The 24045-nt window shown below is 41.5% G+C and overlaps 2 protein-coding genes across 3 annotated transcripts in view; one reads left to right on the top strand and one right to left on the bottom strand.

Moving 5' to 3' along the window:
• The window catches only part of Rps6kb1 (ribosomal protein S6 kinase, 70kDa, polypeptide 1), an 85928-nt gene extending 70966 nt beyond the window's left edge, over positions 1-14962 (top strand). The window contains exons 13-15 of one of the 2 annotated variants that reach the window (XM_013013368.1): positions 2364-2471; positions 4811-4923; positions 14878-14962. In XM_013013368.1, coding sequence (XP_012868822.1) covers positions 2364-2471; positions 4811-4923; positions 14878-14884 — 228 coding nt within the window. In that variant the 3' untranslated portion in view covers positions 14885-14962. Of the gene's footprint in view, positions 1-2363; positions 2472-4429; positions 4517-4810; positions 4924-14877 lie in introns of those variants that run through there. The other variant, XM_013013369.1, reaches the window with a different exon arrangement.
• Positions 5644-22123, bottom strand: Rnft1 (ring finger protein, transmembrane 1). The gene is made up of 9 exons (XM_013013370.1): positions 22006-22123; positions 20131-20591; positions 19851-19927; positions 17918-18018; positions 14865-15018; positions 13066-13224; positions 11813-11878; positions 7064-7165; positions 5644-5965 (listed from the first exon to the last, which is right to left on the bottom strand). The coding sequence occupies exons 2-9, from the start codon at positions 20534-20536 to the stop codon at positions 5831-5833; spliced, it is 1200 nt and encodes a 399-aa protein (XP_012868824.1). The 5' UTR covers positions 20537-20591; positions 22006-22123; the 3' UTR covers positions 5644-5830.
• Positions 22124-24045: the final 1922 nt, after the last annotated feature.

Below are 24045 nucleotides of genomic sequence, written 5' to 3'. Positions count from 1 at the left end.
CCAGGCCCTGAGTTCAAGCCCCAGGACTGGCAAAAAAAAAAAAAAAAAAGTAGCCAGGTCATCTGTCTGAACCATCATAACGACTATGCTATTGTCATAAAAGGTTGACCAATTCTCCAATTGTTTTTTACCCTCTCAAATCTTCTGTCCTGAAGAATGTCTCATGGTTTGGCTTTGCTAATCTTACTTCCATATATCATTGACCATGTTCATCTGTTACTTTTATTTTCAAAAACTGGTAGGTAGAGCTGGGGCTGGTGGCTCATGCCTATAATCTTAGCTACTCAGGAGGCTGAGATCTGAGGACCATGGTTCTAAGACAGCCTGGACAGGAAAACTTAGGAGATTCTTATTTCCACTTAGCCACCAGGAAAGCTGAAAGTGGAGCTGTGGCTCATGTGGTAGGGTGCTAGTCTTGAGCACAAAAGATCAGGGACAATACCCAGGCCAAAACCAAGCAATAAACCTGGTAGGTAGATTTCGGTCTTGATTTGGTTCTAATTAAACTATTTGTGTGTGTGTGTGTGTGTGTGTGTGTGTGTGTGTGTTTGTGTTGTTTTTGTTTGTTTGGTTGGTTTTTTTTGGTGTCAGAATCGATGCTTGAAGTCAGGACCTTGAGCTCTCACTTGCTTTTTTCAAGGCTGTCACTCTATCACTTGAGCCTCACATCTACTTCTATTTTTTTTTTTTTTTTGCTGGTTAATTGGAGATAAGAGTCTCATGGACTTTTCTGTCCAGACTGGCTTCAAACTGGCTCCCTCAGATCTGAGTAGGTAGAATTACAGATAGGAACCGCTAGTACTCTGCTAAAATACTGCTTTTGGATATTTTGATAAAGAGGCCTAATGTGTAGTTGTATTTCTCACTAGAGAAATAAATATTTTTGAAATGTATTTCTCTAATGAGAAATACAACTAGTTAGTAGTCAGTGATCAGCTAGTGATGGTGGCAAGACATTGGTCAAAATCCATAGTACTTTTTTTTTTTTTTTTGGTCGGTGGTGGTGCTTGAACTCTGGGCCTGGGCACTGTCCCTCAGCTCTTCAGCTCAAGGCGAGTGTTTTACCATTTGAGCCACAGTACCACTTTGGGTTTTCTGGTGGTTAATTGGAGAAAGAGTCCCACAGACTTTCCTGCCCAAGCTGGCTTTGAACTGTGATCCTCAGATCTCTTCCTCCTGACTAGCTAGGAATGAGCCACCGGTGCCTGGCACACTTTTTTTTTTGTCAGTCATGGGGCTTGAACTCGGCTTGGGTGCTGTCCCTCAGCTCTTCAGCTCAAGGTGAGTGCTCTACCACTTTGAGCCATAGTACTACTGGTTTTCTAGCGCTCTATTACTCGAGCCACAGTACTACTTCTGGTTTTCTGGTGGTTAATTGGAGATAAGAGTCTCATGGGCTTTCCTGCTCAGGGTTAGCTTTGAACTGTGATCCTCAGATCTCAGCCTCCTGAGTAGCTAGGGTTACAGGTGTGAGCCACCAGTGACATTGTTTGCAGACATTTTGAATGTCAAGAATTACCTTCCAGGCCCTAGTGGCTCATGCCTGTAATCCTAGCTACTCAGGAGGCTGAGATCTGAGGATCACCGTTCAAAGTCAGCTTGAGCAGCAAAGTGAAGAAAACCGAAAGTGGCACTATGGTGCAAAGTCGGAGAGCTCTAGCCTTGAGCAAAAGAGCTCAGGGACAGTGCCCAGACCCTGAGTTCAACCCCCATGACCAACAACAAAAAAAAAGAATTATAGGAGCGGTAGCTACTTAGTATCTGGGGCATAAGGGACCAGCACAGGACAATTTTCTGTAACAATTACCAGGCCCCAAATCTCAGTAGTAATGAGACTAATCTAGTTCTATGATTTCATTAAGGATTTGTAAAATGGTCTTATTCTGTTACTTTTTTTTTCTCTATTAGCTGGAATTCTTCCATAAGCAGAAAATATATAAATACAGATAGATACATAGATTATTGATATTTTCCACCTGCTTTTTTAAAAAAAGACTTCTAATTTTTCTAAGACTTATGATTTTTTTTGAGGGGGGGTCAGTTGTGGGGCTTGAACTCTGGGCCTGGGTGCTGTTCCTGAGTTCTTCAGGTCAAGGTGAGAGCTCAGCCACTTGAGCCACAGCTCTACTTCTGGTTTTCTGCTGGTTAATTGGAGATAAGAGTCTCACTAGCTTTGAGTCTGGATCCTCAGATCTCAGCCTCTTGAGTAGCTAGGATTATAGGTGTGAGCCAACAGCACCCAACTAGACTTATGATTTTATTACAGTGAACTTTTGCAAAAGCTCTACTTAGAGCTTGCAACATATTTGTTTGATGTAAGTATACACTATTAACCATTTTCTAACTATTTTGTTTTTATAAAGCAATCTGAAGAGGATGTGAGTCAATTTGATTCAAAGTTTACACGTCAGACACCTGTTGACAGCCCAGATGACTCAACTCTTAGTGAAAGTGCCAACCAGGTCTTTCTGGTAAGTGGAAGAATTTTCATGTATTCATGGGAAATTTTAAGTATGAGGTTGTTACCTGCAATAATTTAAAAAAAGAAATCAGTTAGCTTGTTTTGAGGTTCATATAAGGTAACCTGATTAACTTCTTTTTAAAACCATTCTATTAAACCTACTGTAACCTCTAGTGTTATGCTCCAAATTATTCTCATAATTTGACAAAGCATATTAGTAATTAAAATGGAAAGTATGATCTTTGGAGTATATGATCCATTTTTTGTAATAGAACAACTGACCTGAAATGTTTGGGTTTGCATCCCAAACTTTTTTTTTTGCCAGTCCTGGGCTTGAATTCAGGGCTCAAAGCTAGCACTCTACCACTTGAGCCACAGCGCTACTTCTGGCTTTTTGTGTAATTGTTATTGAGGAACTGAATGCAGGGCTCTGTGCATGTAGGCAAGTACTCTACCACTAAGCCACATTCCCTGTCCCAGGAAAACTCACTTTTATTATCAAAAGAGAAATAGCAATTAGGATTGTAAACCAATTAGCATTCTAATCTAAGTCTGTGGAAATACATAATGTTACTTGTGAATATTTGACTGAAAAATATACTGATACATTATTTTTCATTTTAGTATACACTCCTGTCTTTAAGACCTTTTAAATAGGAGCCAGGAATAGAGCTCAGTAGTAGAGCACTTGCCTATCATGTATAAGGCCCTAGATAAATCCCCAGCACTATAAGAAAACAACAGCAACAAGAATCCTTAAAGCTGGGCTTTAGTGGCTCAGGCCTGTAATCCTAGCTACTCAGGAGGCTGAGATTGGAGGATCACAGTTCAAAGCCAGCTTGGGCAGAAATGTCCCAGTGAGACTCTACTCTCCACCACAAAACCTGGAAGTGGAGCTCTGGCTCAGGGTGGTAAAGTGCTAGTCTTGAGCAAAAGAGCTCAGAGACAGTGCCCAGGACCTGAGTTCAAGCCCCATGATCAACAACAAATAAAGGAATCCTTAAAATCCCTACCTACGTAGATATTTTGGTTCTAAGCCTGGTCTTCGTAAATACAGCTTTAGTGCACTAGACCATATGGATAAATAGCTTCTGAAGTCACAAAGCATCTATGGTCCTCCTGCCCTGAATATGCCCAACATTGTCTGAAATTATATAGCAAATATTATACTTTATTCTTTTAGATTTCACGCAGAACCATCATGTTCACATGTAGGTAATAGTAAATAGAAGAGACAGTAGGTATAGGACTTGTTAAAACAAACATGGACAACAAATGAAATGACAGTGGGTAGCGTAAGAGCAAAGTCCAAGAAAGAGCTAAAGCTAATAGAACTGTATTGCTGTCTGTTGCAGTGGAGGTTTGCATAATGTTGATACCTATTCATCAGTAAAACACCAATTTCTTTTCTTTTTTTTTTTTTTTTTGTTTGGTGGGGGACAGTACTGGGGTTTGAACCCGTGGCCTCACATTTGCTAAGCAGGTACTCTACCATTTAGCCACCAAATGCCTAATCTTGTATAATCATTGGTGCAGAAACAGAAAGATCACCCATGTTACATCAGAGAATTCAGTCTGGTTTTGCTTTGACCTCACTGTAAGAAACTTGTTTTTGTTGTTCTTTTGCTTTTTGTGCTGGTCCTGGGACTTGAACTCTGGAGCTGGGTACTGTCCCTTAATTTTTTGCTCAAGGCTAGTACTTTACCACCTGAGCACAGCTCTACTTCTGGCTTTTTGGTGGTTAATTGGAGATAAAGTCTCACAAACTTTGCTGCCTGGGCTGGCTTGGAACCTCAAGATCTCAGCCTCCTGGAATTATGGTTGTGAACCACCAGCACCCTGCAAGAAGCTGTTTTGAAAGTGATTATCTTACTTGCTTATACTACTCTTGTTGCTTATATTTCTGTGTTACTTAAAACCATAATGTGAAGCCTACATTCTTCCTGTTTTTTTTTCTCCTAATAATAGTGGAGAATTTTGTGTGTTGGCATATGGGGCTGAATAGAATTCTGCTTTCCTGAGGTCTATGCCTTAAAAAATGGCTGGAAAGAAGTTAACAGGTATGAGCTCAAGGAAATGGGAGAATATATGCATTAGTGATTTTAAGTGTACATCATTATGTTGGTATTCAGACACCAGACAACTCATTTTACCAAAGAATATAAACAAAAAGGTTTTATGATACATGCCTATGATCCCAGTATTCAAGAGGTTCAGGCAGGAGAACTGAAAGTTCAAGGCCAGGCTGGGCTACATAGACTCTATCAAAAAAAACAGAACAAAAATTTGTTGTTGTTTTGATGTGTATGATAATCTGCCATTCTGTAGTCCATTGTTACTGTCTTTCAGGGTTTTACATATGTGGCTCCATCTGTACTTGAAAGTGTGAAAGAAAAGTTTTCCTTTGAACCAAAAATTCGATCCCCTCGAAGATTTATTGGTAGTCCACGAACACCTGTCAGGTATTTCAGACAATGTTATTTTCTATCTTTTTTTGTTTAAACCTAGAAAGAGCATAGGAATTAATGTAATTGAAAGAGCTGTCATTCTTTTTGGTTAACACAAACATGGCATCAGTATCTTTATATATTGTAAAGAACAGGTTGGGAAGGTGGCTCAGTGGTAGAGTGCTTGCCTTGCATGACTGAGGCCCTGGGTTCGATTCCTCAGCACCACATAAACAGAAAAAGCTGGAAGTGGCGCTGTGGCTCAATTGGTAGAGCGCTCGCCTTGAGCTGAAGAGCTGAGGGACAGCGCCCAGGCCCAGAGTTGAGGTCCACGACCGGCAAAAAAAAAAAAAAAATTGTAAAGAACTAGCCTGTGTCTCATCTCTTACAGGTTATATAGTTTGCCTTTTCTCCTGGTATACTGGTGAATGCCCTTTTTGTGCACTTAGTCAAGATTTATTGTGCACCCGTGGCTGCATTACATGTTGTATGCATGTGCGTATAGTGTATATAACATAGAAATTACTCTTTTTTTTTAAATGTCTATTTCAACTTTTTTGCCATTTTTAATTGTGTTTTCAATTCTTTGGAGCTTTAGATTTTTTTTTTTTTTGGGTCCGGTCGTGAGGCCTGAACTCTGGGCCTGGGGGCTATCCCTCAGCTCTTCAGCTCAACGATAGGGCTCTACCACTTGAGCCACAGTGCCACTTCTGGCTTTTTTCTGCTTATGTGGTGCTGAGGAATCAAACCCAGGGCCTCATGCATGCAAGGCAAGCACTCAACCACTGAGCCACCTTCCAAGCCCCTGGACTACACAATTTTCTAAAACTGTTTAGAAGTATTTTTTTTCCAGCCCTGAAAAATACACTCAAATGCCTTTATGAATAGTCAGTGTAGTGTGGCCTTTAATAGTTTATACAAGTTAATATATTTGAAGATGAGATGAAGTGGCTCCATCTTTCCATTTATTTATTCGATCTGAAATCACAGTTCTGCATAGTGGACATGTTTTCTCTCTGTTGAACCATAAGGTAATACATTCTTCACAGAATATATGCTGTAAGGGAAATAGGAGCTAGATTTTGTACTTGATAAGAATATTACTGAGAATTCTTGAAAAAAAAAAAGAGAAACCCTTAGGGCCTCTTCTTAGTGCTGTACCACTTGAGCCACACCCCCAGCTCTATTCCTTGAAGTTGGTGAGGATTTTCACTACCCTCAAATTTTATAAATGAGAAAATATTGCATAATTAAGAGTGATTTTAGTGACAAAGCCACTAGTACTAAAATTCTATCCTTTTGATCATTACTAAATATAAGCTATCTTTAGAGATTATCTGAATTAGAAAAGAATAGAAAATGGAATAGAAAAGAATATTACATATTCCAATAATAAATACTGTTATTGTTCTACAAGACTGTTACCCAATTATAAAAAGTCTTATTTTTCAATCACTTTGGTATCCAGTCTGCTAGTTAATTATTTTTCTCACTGGGTGCTGGTGGCTCATGCCTGTAATCCTAGCTACTCAGGAGGCTACTCTGAGGTCTGAGGATCCCAGTTTAAAGCCAGCCCGGGCAGGAAAGTCCGTGAGACTTTTTTTTTTTTTTTTCCTGTCCTGGGGTTTGAACTCGGCCTGGGTGCTGTCCTTCAGCTCTTCAGCTCAAGGCTAGCACTCTACCACTTGAGCCACAGCGCCACTTCTGGCTTTTTCTGCTTATGTGGTGCTGAGGAATCGAATCCAGCGCCTCATGCATACAAGGCAAGCACTGAGCCACCTTCCCAGCCCCGTGAGACTCTTAGTTCCAATAAACCACTCTGGAAGTGGTGCTGTGGCTCAAGCGGTGGAGTGCTCGTCTTGAGCTGAAGAGCACAGGGACAGCACCCAAGCCCAGAGTTCAAGCCCCATGACTGACCAAATACTCTGTATTTAAAAAAATCATCACAACCTAAGGGAAAGTGACTTAGTCAATTTTACCAGCAGGCTCTTATCTTTAATACATTACTGGTTTGTACTTGGAATGCTACCTTCCAGTAAATACTGTAGGGTTTTGTTTGGCTTCTTTTTTTCTTTTATTTCTTTACCATACAATAAATGTAAATGTGACTTTCACAAACCACAAGTGCTGAATTAATTTTGCTTAAAAACATTACCTGACAGATGAGAAGAATTGGCTTCTGAAATTCAGCTTGGCATATTGAACAAATATCTTCCACATCTGAACACTGCCTCTTGCTGGCAGCCACTCCATAACTCTATGAAGACAAATTCTGTTCAGCTATAAAATTCTGTCTTGTTTCTCAAATAGTAGTTGATGCTGAGCTTGTCAGATCTCATTGGAATTACACATTTCAAGACTTTCCCATAGAATACAAACATTGCACAGCTGAACAACATATCAGAACTGTTAAGAGCATGGAAGATTGACAAATCCATTGGATTCACAAAGGGTGACAGAGCTTCAAATTCAACATAACTGGCTTAAGGGACTAAGCAATTAGAAATATAAATAATAGAATTTAAATTCACGTATGGTATCTAGGATTTTCAAGTTAAATTCACCTGCCTGTGGCAGTGGTTTGTAAAGTAGATGGAGAGCTTTCTTTAAAAATAGTTTTCTGGCTAGACAAGGTGGCACACAAGAATAATCCTCGTTTAGGAGGAACATGAATTTAAGGTCAACCTGGGGAGAGGTAAAAGCAAGACCCTGCTTGCCTAGCAACTGTCTTGGTCAATTCTAGCACTTCCTGCCTCCCTCAGGGTCTGGGGGTGGGGTGGGAAGGGAAGACTAGAGCCAGGGATTCATGCCTGAGAATTGTGATCAAAGCCAGCTTGGGCAGACAAATCCAAAAGACTCCAATGACTAGCAAAAAGCCAGAAGTGGAGGTATTCCTCAAGTGGTAGAGTACCAGCCTTGAGCAGAAAAAGCTAAAGGCCCTGAATTCAAGCCCCACTACAGTACATTTGTACAGGTGTGCCTATACAAAGGAGTTTATATCTTCAACTGGATCGATCAGTAGTTCCAGCTATCAGATATAGGAAATATGAACCTTATTATTATTATTTTTGGTGGTGGTGGTGGTAGTCATGGGCCTTGAACTCTGGGCCTGGGTGCTGTCCCTGAGCTCTTCAGCTCAAGGCCAGTACTCTGCCATTTGAGCCATAGCAACACTTCCGGTTTTCTGGTGGCTTACTGGAGTCTCATGGACTTTCCTGCCCAGGCTGGCTTTGAACCATGATCCTCAGAACTCAGCCTCCTGAGTAGCTAGAATTACAGGTGTGAGCCACTGGCACCAGGCATGACCCTGATTTTGAATGGTCTCCAAGGTTCAATTATGAAAGTGTGGGGACTATTGAATACTCCTGTCACTAAATCCAAAAATAATTTTAACTACTAATCACAGAAGAGTAGTCCTACAAAAGAAACTAAACTTCACAAAGGAACTCAGCTGAACATGGTGGTGTTTCACACCTTTGAGGCTAGCCAGTTACACAATGAAACTGACTCAAAAAAAATGTCAGAAAACACTAATTGCAAAATGTCATGGAGATAGACTACTGTTCAAACTAACTGAACAATAATGCAATTCTTTATTTTTTGGCCAGTCCTGGGACTTGAACTCAGGGCCTCGGCACTGTCCCTGAGCTTGAGCCACAGTGCCACTTGTAGCCTTTTCTGTTTATGTGGTACTGAGGAATCAAACCCAGAGCTTCATGCATGCTTGGCAAGCACTCTGCCACTAAGCCACATTTTCAAGTCCTAAAAACAATTTCTTTTCTCTGAATTCAGGAGGACATAATCATTAAATAGATGTGACAGTTAAACCTTAGTAAAATTGGAACAAAGTATAACAAATGAGAGTAGAAATGATGGAGGAAAGGTATGCTAAGACCCAAGTAAAGTCATGGGAAAGAGGCAAAGCAGGACTTGTATCAGCATAGCTGAAGTTATGATCTAAAGTTCTTGTACAAAAAATTAGGGCTAATGAAGATAAACTAAAAGAAATACTGAAAATTAAAGACTGAAGCTAGGTGCCGGTGGCTCACGCCTGTAATCCTAGCTACTCAGGAGGCTGAGATCTGAGGATAGTGGTTCAAAGCCAGCCTGGGCTAGAATGTTCTTGAGACTTATCTACAATAAACCACTAGAAAACCAGAAGTGGCGCTGTGGCTCAAGTGGTAGAGTGCTAGGTCTTGAGCTGAAGAGCTGAGGGACAGCGCCCAGGCCCAGAGTTCAAGCCCCACAACTGACAAAAAAAAAAAAAAAAGACTTTGAGAATAACATTAAAAACTTCAGAAACAAATTTAAAACTGTTAGATGACCTTGGTGCCATTTCCCTTTAGTAAAGTGTTATTTAGCAGAGTACATTGCAGATATTTATGTTGACAAGCTTTATTTTGTTTGACATTTTAGAGATTCTCCTTTGATGGTTTGACTGCCATTCCTTAAAGAACAGTATACATGTAATGAGGATATGACAGGGAAACTTAATAAATCAAAGTGTCATTCATTGATATGCAAAAGCATTTTTGTTTTTTTTCTTTTTCCTTCAGTACTAGGGATTGAACTCAGCCTCACACGCTAGGCACTCTACCACTGAGCTAATACATCTAGTCCATGGGGCATTATCTTGAGGGCATTTCAGTATAAATCTTACCAGATCACAGAACAATGGCTGATGTGAGCTCATACAATCATCATTGAATTAACCTGAACAAAACTACTTGAATTTTATTATATGTTCTCTAAAGAAAGAACTCTGAGCCGGGCGCTGGTGGCTCACGCCTGTAATCCTAGCTACTCAGGAGGCTGCGATCTGAGGATCGAGGTTCAAAGCCAGCCCGGGCAGGAAAGACCGTGAGACTCCTATCTCCAATAAACCACCAGAAAACCGGAAGTGGCGCTGTAGCTCAAGTGGTAGAGCGCTCGCCTTGAGCTGAAGAGCTGAGGGACAGCGCCCAGGCCCAGAGTTCAAGCCCCACGACCGACAAAAAAAAAAAAAAAAGAACTCTGCATAAGATGTAGCAAAAGATATTTTTTTTTAATTTTATAGCAAAAGATATTTCTATATTGCTAACTATCTCACAGAAAAATTATCCTCATCAGTTAGTCTGAATCACTTTGTAAAAAATCCTTTTTTTCTTTTTTAGGGATACTAGGGATTGAATTCAGGCCTCACATATGCAAAATGGGCTCTGCCACCTCAGCGATGCCTTCAGCCTCTTTTTGCCTTGGTTATTTTAAGGTATCGCTTTGCTTTATGCTTGAGCTAGTGTGGTCTGCATTCCTCTTAACATGTCATTGTGTTGCTGGAGATGACAAGCACATAGCACTGTGCCCAGCCATTATTTCCTACCCTCCACAGCTGGGATAACAGGCGCATGCCACCCATCCAGTTGAGTTGGAGTCTCTGGAACTTTTGTTTTGTTTTTTTTTGGTCCGGTCGTGGGGCCTGAACTCTGGGCCTGGGCGCTGTCCCTCAACTCTTCAGCTCAAGGCTAGCACTCTACCACTTGAGCCACAGCACCACTGCCGTTTTTTTTTTTTCTTTCTTGCTTGTGGTGCTGAGGAATCGAACCCAGGGCCTCATGCATGCAAGGCAAGCGCTCTACCACTGAGCCACCTTCCCAGCCCTCTCTGGAACTTTTATGCCTAGCTGGCCTTGCATTTTGATCTCTATCTCTCCACCTCCCAAATAGCTAGGAATCACTTTTAATAATATGCTATTCGGTTGGTAATCTTGTTAGTGGATTAGACTGATTAACTGTTTAAGGACCTAATAGACTGCAGATCTGTAAAGCAAGCCCTTCAATCTTGTGACCACACAACAGTACTGCAAATCTTTGAGGTTACCAAACAGTAAATTAGTTTTCTTTAGGGGTTACTTTCTTACACTTGGTAACACTGATAGAATACATTAAGTTTATAATTGACATTGGACTCTCAATTGCTCAACTCCATGCTGTAAAATTATTTGTTCATACAGAATTGAATAGGAGGAAATTTCCTTCAATAAGAAAATTGCAAGGAGCTGGACACCAGCGACTCACACTTGTAATCCTAGCCTACTCAGGAGGCTGAGATCTGAGGATCACAGTTTGAAGCCAACCTGGGCAGAAGAGTCTGTGAGACTCTTCACTAAACTACCAAAAAAGCTGGAAAATGGGGCTGTGGAACCGTGGAACACTAGCCCTGAGCAAAAAAAGCACCCAGGCTCTGAGTTCAAACCCCAAGACTGGCACCAAAAAAAAAAAATTGCAAGCAACATGATTTTCAGTGGTAAGCCTTCCTCAAGACAGGAACATTTTCAGTGAAGCCAAATTTGGCATTTGGCATTAATGCAAATACATTAACCTACCATTTTTTTGGGGGGGGGAAGAAAACAATTCAAGACAGGATTTCTGCTTATGTTTTAAGAAAAATTTATAAACTTAAAAATGTCAGATGAAAAAGGATTTGAAAGGTACATTCAAATGCATAAGCATTGCAATAATTAGTGGGCAGTTGTATAATGTATGAAACTAGATTACTGGTTTCTTAGTAAACTCCTAGATTACTAAAGCCACAAATGCTAACATACTAGAAAAATCTAAAAAATATCTCCTTAAATCTATGCATGTAAAAGCCTCTTAATTTTTTGTTATAAAGAAGAAAGGAGGGCTGGGGATGTGGCTTAGTGGTAGAGTGCTTGCCTAGCATGCATGGAGCCTTGGGTTCAATTCTATGTACCACATATACAGAAAAAGCCTGAAGTGATGCTGTGGCTCAAGTGGTAGAGTGCTAGCCTTGGGCAAAAGAAGCTCAGGGACAGTGTGCAGGCCCAGAGTTCAAGCCCCAGAAGTGGAAAAAAAAAAAAAAAAGGAAAAGGTATATTGTTCCTTAATTAGTAAGAAGTACTTACTGGTCGTGTAAAAAATATTCGTAAAACCTGTCTGAAAGTTCTCAATTGTCCAAAAAAGTCCAAGAGCTGAAAGAAGAAATAAATAATTAGTTCAGAGAGCCCTATGTGCTAAACCAAAAATATCAAAATTGCAATCTCTACCAGGCACTGTTGGCTCAGGCCTATGATCCTAGCTATTCAAGAGGCTGAGATATGAACATTGTAGTTTGAAGTCAGCCCTGGCAGACAAATCTATGAGACTTATCTCCAATTAACTAGCAAAAACCTAGAAGTGGAGGGACAGCTCACATGGTATAGTGCCAGATGTGAACAGAAAAAGCTAAGCAAGATCATGAGGGCCTGTTTCATGAAGCCCAAGTACCAGCACAAACCTAAAATCTCAACATTAAATTCTCATTTAATCTAATTCTCATGCAATCTATTTTTCATTGTGTATTCAAGCTAATCATTTCATAGTATATCTCTAGTCCAGTTACTAATTATTTGCTTTATAGATTTGAGCCAACTCTTAACCAAGAGGGAAGTATATTAAATACCTAGTTATTTTTTTCATAATTATATAATAAATGGTACTGCTGAGGACTGGTGGTGTATTCCATGCTGTGTGGAGGTCTACTCCCCCGTCCTCAGTAAAAACTGAGAACTATAACCTAGAGTAGTGGCAAAGGCTTGTAATCTCAGCTGGAAGCCTAGGCAGTACAACAAGAACTCATCTCAAAACAATAAGCAAAAGAGTGGAAACTACTTTTTTTTTTTTTTGGGTCCAGTCGTGGGGCCTGAACTCTGGGCCTGGGCGCTGTCCCTCAGCTCTTCAGCTCAAGGCTAGCGCTCTACCACTTGAGCCACAGGGCCACTTCCGGCTTTTTTCTTTTTGCTTATGTGGTGCTGACGAATCGAACCCAGGGCCTCAGGCATGCAAGGCAAGCGCTCTACCACTAAGCCACCTTCCCAGCCCTGGAAACTTTTTTCTTATCCAGAGGAAATGCATTTTTTTCTTCCTCTCTCCTTCCCCCGCTACCCCCCCCCCCCGTTTTTTTTTTTTTAATTTAAAGATATATGGTCTTGTGTCACACAGGCTTGCCCCATTCTTAAGTATTAGCAGGATTACAGGTGCATGCCATCATACCCAGCTCTCCATTATTAAGAATCCAGCATTACTTAAGACTAGTTAAGGATGGCAATTTTAGTATATAAACTCAGTAGTCACTCTTATGAATCATTATGTCATGACCAAGATTTATAATGTCACTTACTTTTAGTATGAGGTAGAGTAAAGCCAGCAATATTCCAAGGCTCCATTTCGTTACATTACCAAACTCCCCATAGCTTATAAGATAACGAAACCAAACTGGTATGGGAACAAAAGTTCGGTAGTACTGACATAATTCTTCTAAAAGCATATACCAGTAACCCTAAAAAGACAGAAGGAAAACAAAGCAAAAATCCAAATGGAGCTAAATACACAGCATAGATACTATAATACTGTACGGAGAGCATCATGAATATATTATGTAGTAATTCATTATATGTATTACTGTAATAATGATTGTGACTCACAATTTCAACCTGGTTTTTATGTATATTATAACTAACACTTGTAGTAGAGCAACAGTAGCTCATGTCTGTAATCTTAGCTAGGTGAGAGGTTGAGAGTAGGAGTCCTCAGTTCAGAACAGCCCAGGCAGACCCCTCCTCAACATGTAGCTGGGCACGGTGGCATTGTACTTGTCCTTTTATGGGAGACTTGAGATTGGGAGAATCAGTTTCAGGCCAGCCAGAGCAGAAAAACGTGCCAGACTCCATTCTCCACAGTGAAGTAAGATGTTGTGATGTATGCCTGTGATTTCCAGTAACAAGTGGAAGTCTAAAGTAGGTGGATGACAGCCTGGGTATATGCCCAGATGGAAAGCAAGACCTTATCTCAAAAAATAACAAGTGAGGCTGGATGCTGGTGGCTCATGTCTGTAATCCTACCTACTCAGGAGGCTGAAACCTGAGATTGTGGTTTGAAGCCAGACCAGAGGAAAGTCCATGAGATTCTGATCTCCAGTTAATAACCAAAAAGCCAGAAGTAAGCCAGATGCTGGTGGCTCACACCTGTAATCCTGGCTACTCAGAAGACTGAGATCTGAGAATCATAGTTCAAAGCTAGCCTGGGCAGGACAATCTATGAGACTCATCTCCAATAAAACCACTAGAAAACTGGAAGTGGTACTGTGGCTCAAGTGGTAGAGTGCTCGCCTTGAGCTGAAGAGTGAACAGACAGCACCCAAGCCCAGAGTTCAAGCCCCATGAGGGACAAAAAAAAAAAAAGTCAGAAGTGGAGCTTGAGTGACTCAAGTGTCAGAGTGCTAGCTTGAGCAGAAATAGCTAAAGGACAGTACCCAGATCCTGACTTAAAGCCCCTGAACTGGCAATATAATGATGATGATGATGATGATGACGATGACGATGATGAAAATAACTAGTGAAAGCCAGATTCCAGTAGCTAACATCTGTAATCCTAGCTACTTAGGAGGTTGAGGTTTAAGGATTGTGGCTCAAAGCCAGCCCAGGCAGACAAATCCAAGAGATGCTTAACAACCAAAAAATCTGAAGTGGAGCTGTGGCTCAAATGTAGAGCACCAGCCTTGAACAAAAAAGCTAATGGACAGTGACCAGGTCCTGAGTTCAAGCTCTAGTACTTGAGTACATATACATGTACACACACACACATACACACACACACAAACTTGGGAAAAACAGGATTGGAAGTGTGGCTCAAGTGGCAGAGTACCACCCTAGCAAAAGCAAGGTCCTGAATAACATCATAGAGTCAATTATCAATGGATAATGCCCTGAAAGAGAACAAAAGTAGGTGTGGTGACTGATTTTTCAATTACTCTAAAGCAAATGGAATTCTGTTTTTATCCAATAGCAACTGGTTGCTGAGCTAATGATGGTAATCAAAATTAAGGTATTTAGCAAAATGAAAAATTACAAAAGAGACATTTAAACCACAAATAACATTAATATGATTTACCAATGTCACTCGAATAAAAAAGTTTCTCACCTTTGATTTAAAGGGCATGATGAAGGAAGGCACCAGTAAAATAAGGCATTTTAAGCCCATGAAGAGGAATTTCAGAATGAAGTCTGTAATTCCAACAATCCAAAGTACTTCCCAGAAGCTCAAGTGATCCAATGTAGGATTTAAGAAAATTAAACTACCAAGAGAAAGACATCAAAGTTTAGCAAAACATTAAAATTTATATAAATATTTTGGTATATAAAAATGTGAATTTGGCAAGATAATATAGTTCAAATAAATACAGCATAAGATCATTTTGCTTTAAAGCTCTTTCTGAATGTCAGGATTTCAAATCTTCCTTTCATTGAATAAAGAAAAAGTCTTCCTGGATGATCATGGCTAACACTTCTTTTGTCGTTTAAAAAATTGTAAAATTAGCCAGGTGCTGGTGGTTCATGCCTGTAATACTAGCTACTCAGGAGGCTGAGATCTGAGTATCACAGTTCAAAGCCAGCTCGAGCAGGAAAGTCTGTGAGACTCTTATCTTCAATAAACCACTCAGAAAACCTGAAGTGGCACTGTGGCTAAAGTGTTAGAACACTAGCCTTGAGCTAAAGAGCTGAAAGACAGTGTCCAGGCCCAGAATTCAAGCCCCACAATCAACCCCCCCCAAAAAAAAATTGTAAAATTGCCGGGTGCTGGTGGCTTGTGATGTAATCCTAGCTACTCGGGAGACTGAGATCTAAGAATCATGGTTTGAAGCCAGCCTGGGCAGGAAAATCTATGAGACTCTTCTCTACAATAAACTACTCAGAAAAAGCAGAAGTGGCACAGTGTCTCAGGTAGAGTGCTAGCCTTGAGCAAAAGAAGCTTCAGGAACAGCACCCAGGCCCTGAGTTCAAGTCCCAGGACTAGCACACAAAAAAATTGTGAAATTCATTTACATGATATAATCACATGAAAGCCAAGTAAGACCAAAACATATCTATGCCCAAAATTGTGGAAAGATAAGGAATATCAGGTGTATCTTTCGGATTTATTAAAGATTTATTAAAAGGGAAGGATGGAAGATGATCAGATTTATCACTGCTGCACATAATAATTACTGAGTTTATAGGTGCAATTTTTTCTTTTTTGTACTCTTTAGTCTTTTTTGTTGTTGTTGTTGGTTGTGGGGCTTGAACTCTGGGCCTGGGCACTGTCCCTGAGCAATTCAGCTCAAGGCTAGTGCTCTACCACTTGAACCACAGTGCCATTTCCAGCTTTTCTGTTTATGTGGTGCTGAGGTATTGAACCAAGGGCCTCATGCATGTCAGGCAAACACTTGATACCACTGAGCCACCTTCCCAGCCCCCAAATTTTAAACAAAGAAGTATTTTTGTTTTAGCTGGTCATGGGGCTTGAACTCTGGGCCTGGGCGCTGTCCCTCAGCTCTTCAGCTCAAGGCTAGCACTTTACCACTTGAGCCACAGCACCACTTCTGACTTTTCTGCTTATGTGGTGCTGAGGAAACGAATCCAGGGCCTCACGCATGCAAGGCAAGCACTCTACCACTGAGCCACCTTCCCAGGCCTAGTCCTATAGTTTTTAAATATTAGCCATGTATCTTTTGATCTCAAAATTTCTAGCCCAACTCTCTACTCCGAGCTTCTGAGTATACCTAGAGCTACTTTCTCAATAATTTTAGTTGCCCTCTGATACTGAAAATTTACTTTCTTCTCAATATCAGTTCCTTTCCCTGCTTATCATGTAAGTCATTCTTGCTTCTTTCTACTCAACTTCCTACCCACCCAATTTAATCCTTGTTTATTGGCTTCACCTCTAAACTATATTCCAGATTGATCTATATTTCAAATTCTACTGATTAGAGCTTCTAATTATCTGATTAATGCTGAAGTCAGAACACTTCTTTTTTTGGGTCCGGTCGTGAGGCCTGAACTCTGGGCCTGGGCGCTGTCCCTCAGCTCTTCAGCTCAAGGCTAGCACTCTACCACTTGAGCCACAGCACCACTTCTGGCTTTTTTCTTTTTTCTTATGTGGAAATCGAACCCAGGGCCTCAGGCATACAAGACAAGCACTCTACCACTAAGCCACCTTCCCACCCCCCAGAACACTTCTTTTAATGACTATTTTTTTGGTCAATTGTGGGACTTGAACTCTGGGGCCTGGGTGCTGTCCCTCAGCTCTTCAGCTCAAGGTGAGCACTCTACCACTTGAGCCACAGCGTCACTTTCAGTTTTTCTGGTGGTTTTACTGGAGATAAGAATCTCACAGACTTTCTTGCCTGGGCTGGCTTTGAACTGTGATCCTCAGATCTCAGCCTTCCAAGTAGCTAGAATTACAGGTGTGAGCCACCCGTGCCCTGCTTAATGACTATTCTTCTAGGAACAAATAAATAAAAACCACCACCACCAACTGGTACTTAATTAATAATGGATCAACAACAACAAAAAAGTTTTCAAAAAAATTAAATACTGGGCTGGAGGCCTGGCTTAAGTGCTAGAGAACATGCCTAGCAAGTACAAGGCCATGATTTCAAGCCCTACTACCATTAAAAAAACCCAAAACCAAAAAACACTAACAACAAAAAGAACCATTAAGCACATGTCGTGTGCCAAGGCCCTTGGAATATAAGTCAATCATTTAAAGTTTGCAATTATGAAAAGACATATAAAAACTGAACTATATTGGGCTGGGAAGGTGGCTCAGTGGTAGAGTGCTTGCCTTGCATGCATGAGGCCCTGGGTTCGATTCCTCAGCACCACATAAGCAAAAAGAAAAAAAGCCGGAAGTGGCGCTGTGGCTCAAGTGGTAGAGCGCTAGCCTTGAGCTGAGGAGCTGAGGGACAGCACTCAGGCCCAGAGTTCAGGCCTCACGACCAGACCCCCCCAAAAAAAAAACAAAACTGAACTATAACTAAAGACCTAGCTCAAGTGGTTGACTGCTTGCCTAACAAGCAACAAGCCCTAAATTCACATCCCAGCTCTATAAAGAAATAAACTCAAGTACATGGTAAGCATTGTGTACAGGTAAAACATTCAAATGCTATGGAATATATGATTATATTTAAAATGTTTAGTAGGACCTCTAATTACCTGTAATATAGTGACTGAGAATTAAAGGTGTAATATAGAAGGAGAGAAGATCCCGCTAAGAATACCAGTAGCCAAACACATTGAATCTTTGAGGCCCTTTCCTGAAAAATAAACATTTTACAAATTGTTACTCTGAATTATGCCAGAATTTCAAATATCATTACCCTCTTAATCAATAACTCATTGAGTAGGATTACAGGCTTGAGCCACTGGTGCCCAGCTAAAATATCTTTAAATTATACCTTACTATCACAAACACTTCTCTGTATCTCTTTAGTGAACAAAACAAAATGCTTTAGCAAAAAAAAATTTTTTTTTCTGGTCCTGGGGCTTGAATTCAGGGCCTGGGTGATATCCCTGAGCCTCTTTGTGCTCAATAGCCAAATTTTTAAAATACAATTTTTTTCATTATATGAAAAATGTGACATATTTTAAACAGGTACACTGAAATACAGGACCTGTTCAAAACAAACTTGGGATACCTCTGCGCCTTTATTTTTTGCAGCTCCCCCACAAAACAGAATTTTAAAAATTAAGAAAATCAGTTTAAATATTTACTTTTGTTTATTTTTGTCAGAACTAGTGCTTGGAACCAGGGCCTAACTCAGCTATAGTCTACCATTTGAGCCACACCTCTAGTCTTAATTTTTGCTGGTTACTTTGGAATCTCATAGATTTGAACAATGTCTTGGTTGGCTTTGAACAATGATCTTCCAGATTTCCACTTCCTGATTACAAGTATGAGCCAACAGCATTGGCTTAATATTTTTAATTTCTTAATTTCAAGTTTTAATGACTAGTTTTACAGGTGGAACATCCTAATCCCCAAATCAGAAATCCTAAACAACCCAAAACACAAAGGTTTTTAGCACTAACATGAAACCTCAAATGGAAAATTCCATACCTGAATATTATGCCACATTAAAATCACAGGTATATTAAAAACATACTGTATAAAATTACTTCTTGGTTACATGTATAAGGGGTATGTAAGTTATAGATGAATTTTGTTTAGAATTAGGTCTTACTCTCAAAATAAGTTATGTATAGGCAAATATTCAAAACTATGAAAAAAAAATCTGAAACACTTAGTTCCAAGAATTTCATATAAAGGATACTCAACCTGTATTAACTTTTAAACCATGAATTAAATGCATTGCTGTTTAGTAAGTTATACTTTTACATAGATATAGTCCTTCCCTTTATAGTAGCCTTAAGTAGGTGAAATTTTATAAACTCTTCCAATTTCTCCTATTATGATTAAGACTCTTTCAAGAAAAACTTAATTTTTTCTGAGACATAAACATTTCAATACCCAGTTCTCTTATTCAGTACTACAATTTATTCAGTTGATATCTTATATGTACTAAAGGTTGTTTTTTGTTTGTTTTTTTGTCGGTCATGGGGCTTGAAATCTGGGCCTGGGCGCTGTCCCTCAGCTCTTCAGCTCAAAGCTAGCACTCTACCACTTTAGCCACAGCACCACTTCTGGTTTATCTGGTGGTTTATTGGAGAAAAGAGTCTCCTGGGCTGGTATTGAGCTATGATCCTCAGATCTCAGCCTCCTGAGTAGCTAGGATTACAGGTATGAGCCACCAGCACATGGCTGTACTAAAGTTTATAATGAAATTATTTAGTATGTTCAAATCAACTCACAAAACATAAAGGCCCTTGCAAAACTGTTTCAAATAGCATGGTCTAAACCTTTATCTTACTATTTTTTCTTTATTAGGAAAACATACAAAGAAAATAAGGTGAGGCAATTCAACATTAAGACAGGTAATTTATTACAGGTCATTTAGATAACAATATGTCAAGGATATTATGTTATCCTATTACTGCCTGTTTCTCTCAGAAGTTAATTCTATTTCAATATGATCTTTCTAATTCTGGAGAAACAGTTAATAATATTTTAGTTGCTTGTTATACTTACTCTTAGAAAAACCTGATTTACAATGCTTTTGTTTGCATATATAAAAGTTGTTAGCAGCCCAATTCCAAGAGAAATTCCTGTTAGAAAATAAGTTCCAATTAATTGAAATGAAAAAAAAGCAAATATATAAGCTAATAATAACATGAATTAAAGGGAACATTCAATTTTAAAAGCTACCAACAGAAAATAAGTAACTGAAATGCATAGGTTAATGTATATTACCAACAAAGAAAAAAAGTTTCCTGAATTTAGCAATTAGCCAATGTTTTATAGGTCCTACCTGTTATATGTTGCATAACAAGTTTGACACCCAGAATCAGAATATAAGGAAGACTTTTTTGCAACCACTTGAAGAGAGAGCGAAACTCTGAGAAGGAGCTACTTCCATGTTCTCCAGACTCCGTGGCAATATTATCAGGCTGTCTTGTTTCACCGTGGGAGTGACTCTGGTAATGACTATGTACACATCCGTGGGTACAGCTATGGACGCCTGACCTTATATTTCTGGAGCTTGAATTCTCAGCATATTCTTTAGGGATGGAGTTGATCTGGATATGAATATCTCCAGAATGAAGACAGGAACCTTCTCCTGTCAGTCTTGATGTATGGACACACTGGGAAGCTGAGGCATCTTCACCACTCACAGTTCCAGGAGGACTGTACAATTGGTTACAGTTGGCTTGCATGGCCCTTTGATGCTTTTCTTCTGATCCAGATTTCTTTGTTTCAGGGCTCTGTCACCTTAAAAAACACACAGAAAATATGATGCTTACTAGGTGTCCATGTCACTAAAGGAGTGGCTGATAATCACTGATAAATTCTCAGGTTATCCTTCACTGTTAATTCCTCCCTCCTCCTTCAGTGCCAAGACTCTGCTGCCCTATCCAGTCTTTTGTTTTTTTCTTTGTTGTTGTTGTTTGAAGGAACATTTGCAGACTGAAAAATTGCCCTCTCTTTATCTAATGCTAGAAGGTATCTGCAAAATAGTAATAAAGTACCATGTGCCCAGCAGATGTTAATAGAGTACTAGCGCTCACACGAAATACTTTGAGACACTTGCTCTTTTCCCCAAGTGGAGCAGTTTCATTTGAGATGTTTTCTACAACAAAGAAGTTTCATAGTGTGTTGAAAAAACAAAAACAGAAACACAAGCCTGGTGCTAGTAACTCACACCTGTAAAGCTACTCAGGAGACTTGAGATCTGAGCACAGCATTCAAGGTAAAGTCCTCAAGACTCCCTCTCCAATTAACCAGCAAAAAAGCTGACTAGAGGCTTGGCTCAAGTGGTAGAGTGCCAACCTGTGAGTGAAAAAAAAATCTGAAGGCCTGATACCTCAAGGTTATGTGTTCAAGCCCTGGTACGGGCACAAAAATAATGAGCAAGCATTTTAGTGCTATTAAATACTAGGAAGAAACATTTTTTAAAACAAATTAAATTTCAATGCCTTAAGTGTCAACAGAGATAACAAAATCTCAAGTGACCTAACGCGTTTCATTTTATTGTGAAACAGCTTCTCTAAAGCCAGGACGTTTGTTTTTTTCGGTAAGGAACAGTGCTACCAGGAACATTACTTTTCTCAAAAGATGATTCCCAGGCATACTTTGGGGGCGTCACCCTGTAATTGCTAGGTAAGGCTGTAGTCTGAATATGGAGTTAGTTAGTGCAAATACCACACCATCGGTGGTGTGCAGGGGTCAGAAAAGACGTCATCCGGGAAGGGTTTCCCCCCCCCCCAAAAGCCAGGAAGGGGCACAGAGCTGCCCTGGGGGCCGAGCCGGTTCAGTCTCTGCAGGAGGAAGCCCCGCGGCCGGCCCGCCCGCCCCGTGGGGGGCTCAGCACTCCCGCTGGGGGCTGGGCCCAGGCTCCCGTGCCCCGGTGCCCCGGTGCCCTTCCCTTCCTCTAACCCCTCCAGCGATCCGGGGCAGGAAGGTGGCCTCGGCTGTAAATAACAACGCGGAGCCCTCCCGATCTCCGCCGGGCCAGAACCCAAAGACGAAGGGAAGAAAAAGGGCGAGAAGCGAACACCAGAAACTTTCCCGGAATCTCCGGGGTACAGCTCTCCACCCACGTCCGCGCCTCCAGCCCCGCCTGCTCCCCGCCAGCCCCGCTCAGCGTCCCCGCTCCCCTCCTCCGCCAGCTTCCCGCAGCCCTGACCTCTCATGACCCCCCCGGCGGAAGGAGGCCTCCGCGGGAACCGCCGCAGCACACTCCGCACCGAGCCCTTCAGGTAGAGCCCGGCGACTCGGAACCCCGCCTCTCACACACCACCTCTGCCCGGCCGGACGGCGGCGCGCGCGCTCCCCCGGACGTGCGCGCGCGCCCCAGCCCCGCCCCCTCCAGCCGCGCCGCTTCCGCAGTTGTCAGTGAGGCCGCGCGCTGGGGGACGGCCGCGGACGTGTCCACAGAACAGTACGTCGCTGTCACGTCACGCGTATCCGTGTCATCTTCTACTAGCCTCCGAGAGGCCGGACGGTTTGAGGTTAAAAAGTGTGTAGGGTACGGGAACCTGCCTTCGGAGGCAGAAACGGAAGTTGGGGCTATCCTGGCTCCTCCGCTCCTCTGGGGATCGGGTGTCCCCTCGCCCGGCGGGCCGAGGGGGCCGCGTGGGCCCGGGTGCGCCCTCGGCGGGGCGGGGCGGGGCGGGGCGTCGTGGGGGTTCGGTTACGTGAGCGTCACTCCTGGCCGTGGGGGGCGGGGCTGCCTGGGGGAAGTTTTATCCGAAGGCAGGTTTCCTTGCAGGGCTAAGGATTCGTACCACCTAGTCGGCCCTGCCAGAACCTGGGATCCAAGGGCTGGTGTTCACCCTGAACTTGAAATAGGTTTAACAGGAAGAAAAAAAAATACATATTTTCGACTCACTACCCAAGTATCTTTTAAATGGTTCTCAGTGTATTCCATTGGCGTCTCCCAAGTTCGGTTTTTACATTGTGCTCAAAGAGGTGAAGGCAGTTCTAGAAATGGAATCGTTTCATGTGAGGTAATAAACTACCCGAGGTGAGGACTGGCTGTGCCTTTCCTCACTAGAAAAGATGAATTTGCAAACACACATTGTGAGTTGACTGTCTAGTTAAAACTTGTTACATTTTATTAAAAAAACTTAGGCTGATGGATTTCTAAGTTTTTAAATAAAATTTTAAATTAATATACATGTTTATATATACATATGTCCTATCTATCTATCTATCTATCTTGAGAGAGTCCATCCTGGAGCTTGAACTCAGGGTCTGGGCACTGTCCCTGAGCTTTTTTGCTTAAGGCTAGTGTTCTACTCCTTGAGCCACAGCTCCACATCCAGATTTTTGCTGATTAATTGGAGGTAAGAGTTTCAGGGACTTTTCTGCCCAAGCTGGCTCTGAACTGCAATCCTCAGATCTCACATTCATGAGTACTAGGATTTCAGGCTTGAGCCTTGACACTTGGAAGAAATATTTTTAAGTGACTGATGGAAACAACTTCATAAGTATATAAGTGAGGTTATATAAATATGTAACCATAGTAACATTTACATTTGGCTATAATAGCAAGCATACCAGTCACAACAAATTCATGAAGAAACTTCACCTGTTCATATTAATTCTGAGGTATGAATGAGACACACACCTACGGATGAGGCCTGACCTCTGCCTGACCTGGGCGTCCAGTCACAGTAGGAATCACTGCAGTGGCACTTAGCAGGCAGTGCTAAAACTTCAGCTGCATCTTGATTCCTGAACCAGGTGGAGGCTTTTTTTTTTTTTTTTTTTGGGTCCGGTCGTGGGGCCTGAACTCTGGGCCTGGGCACTGTCCCTTAGCTCTTCAGCTCAAGGCTAGCACTTTACCACTGTGAGCCACAGTGCCACTTTCTGGCTTTTTTCATTTTTGCTTATGTGGTGCTGAGGAATCGAACCCAGGGCCTCAGGCATGCAAGGCAAGCGCTTCTACCACTGAGCCAACTTCCCAGCCCCTGGAGGCTTATTTTTAATTTATTTTTTTTTGTTGATCGTGGGGCCTAAACTGGGCCTGAGTGCTGTCCCTCAGCTCTTCAGCTCAAGGATAGCACTCTACCACTTGAGCCACAGCGCCACTTCTGGCTTTTTCTGTTTATGTGGTGCTGAGGAATCGAATCCAGAGCCTCATGAATGCAAGTGAAGCACTCTATCACTGGAGCCACTTTCCCAGCTCCCGGGGAGGGGGGGGCGCTTATTTTAAAATGCA

This window comes from Dipodomys ordii, unplaced genomic scaffold (genome assembly GCF_000151885.1).
Source record: "Dipodomys ordii isolate 6190 unplaced genomic scaffold, Dord_2.0 Scaffold19, whole genome shotgun sequence".
Classification (NCBI taxonomy): domain Eukaryota; kingdom Metazoa; phylum Chordata; class Mammalia; order Rodentia; family Heteromyidae; genus Dipodomys; species Dipodomys ordii.
Note: the sequence above shows the minus strand (reverse complement) of the source record. Positions and strands in the feature narration are given on the sequence as shown.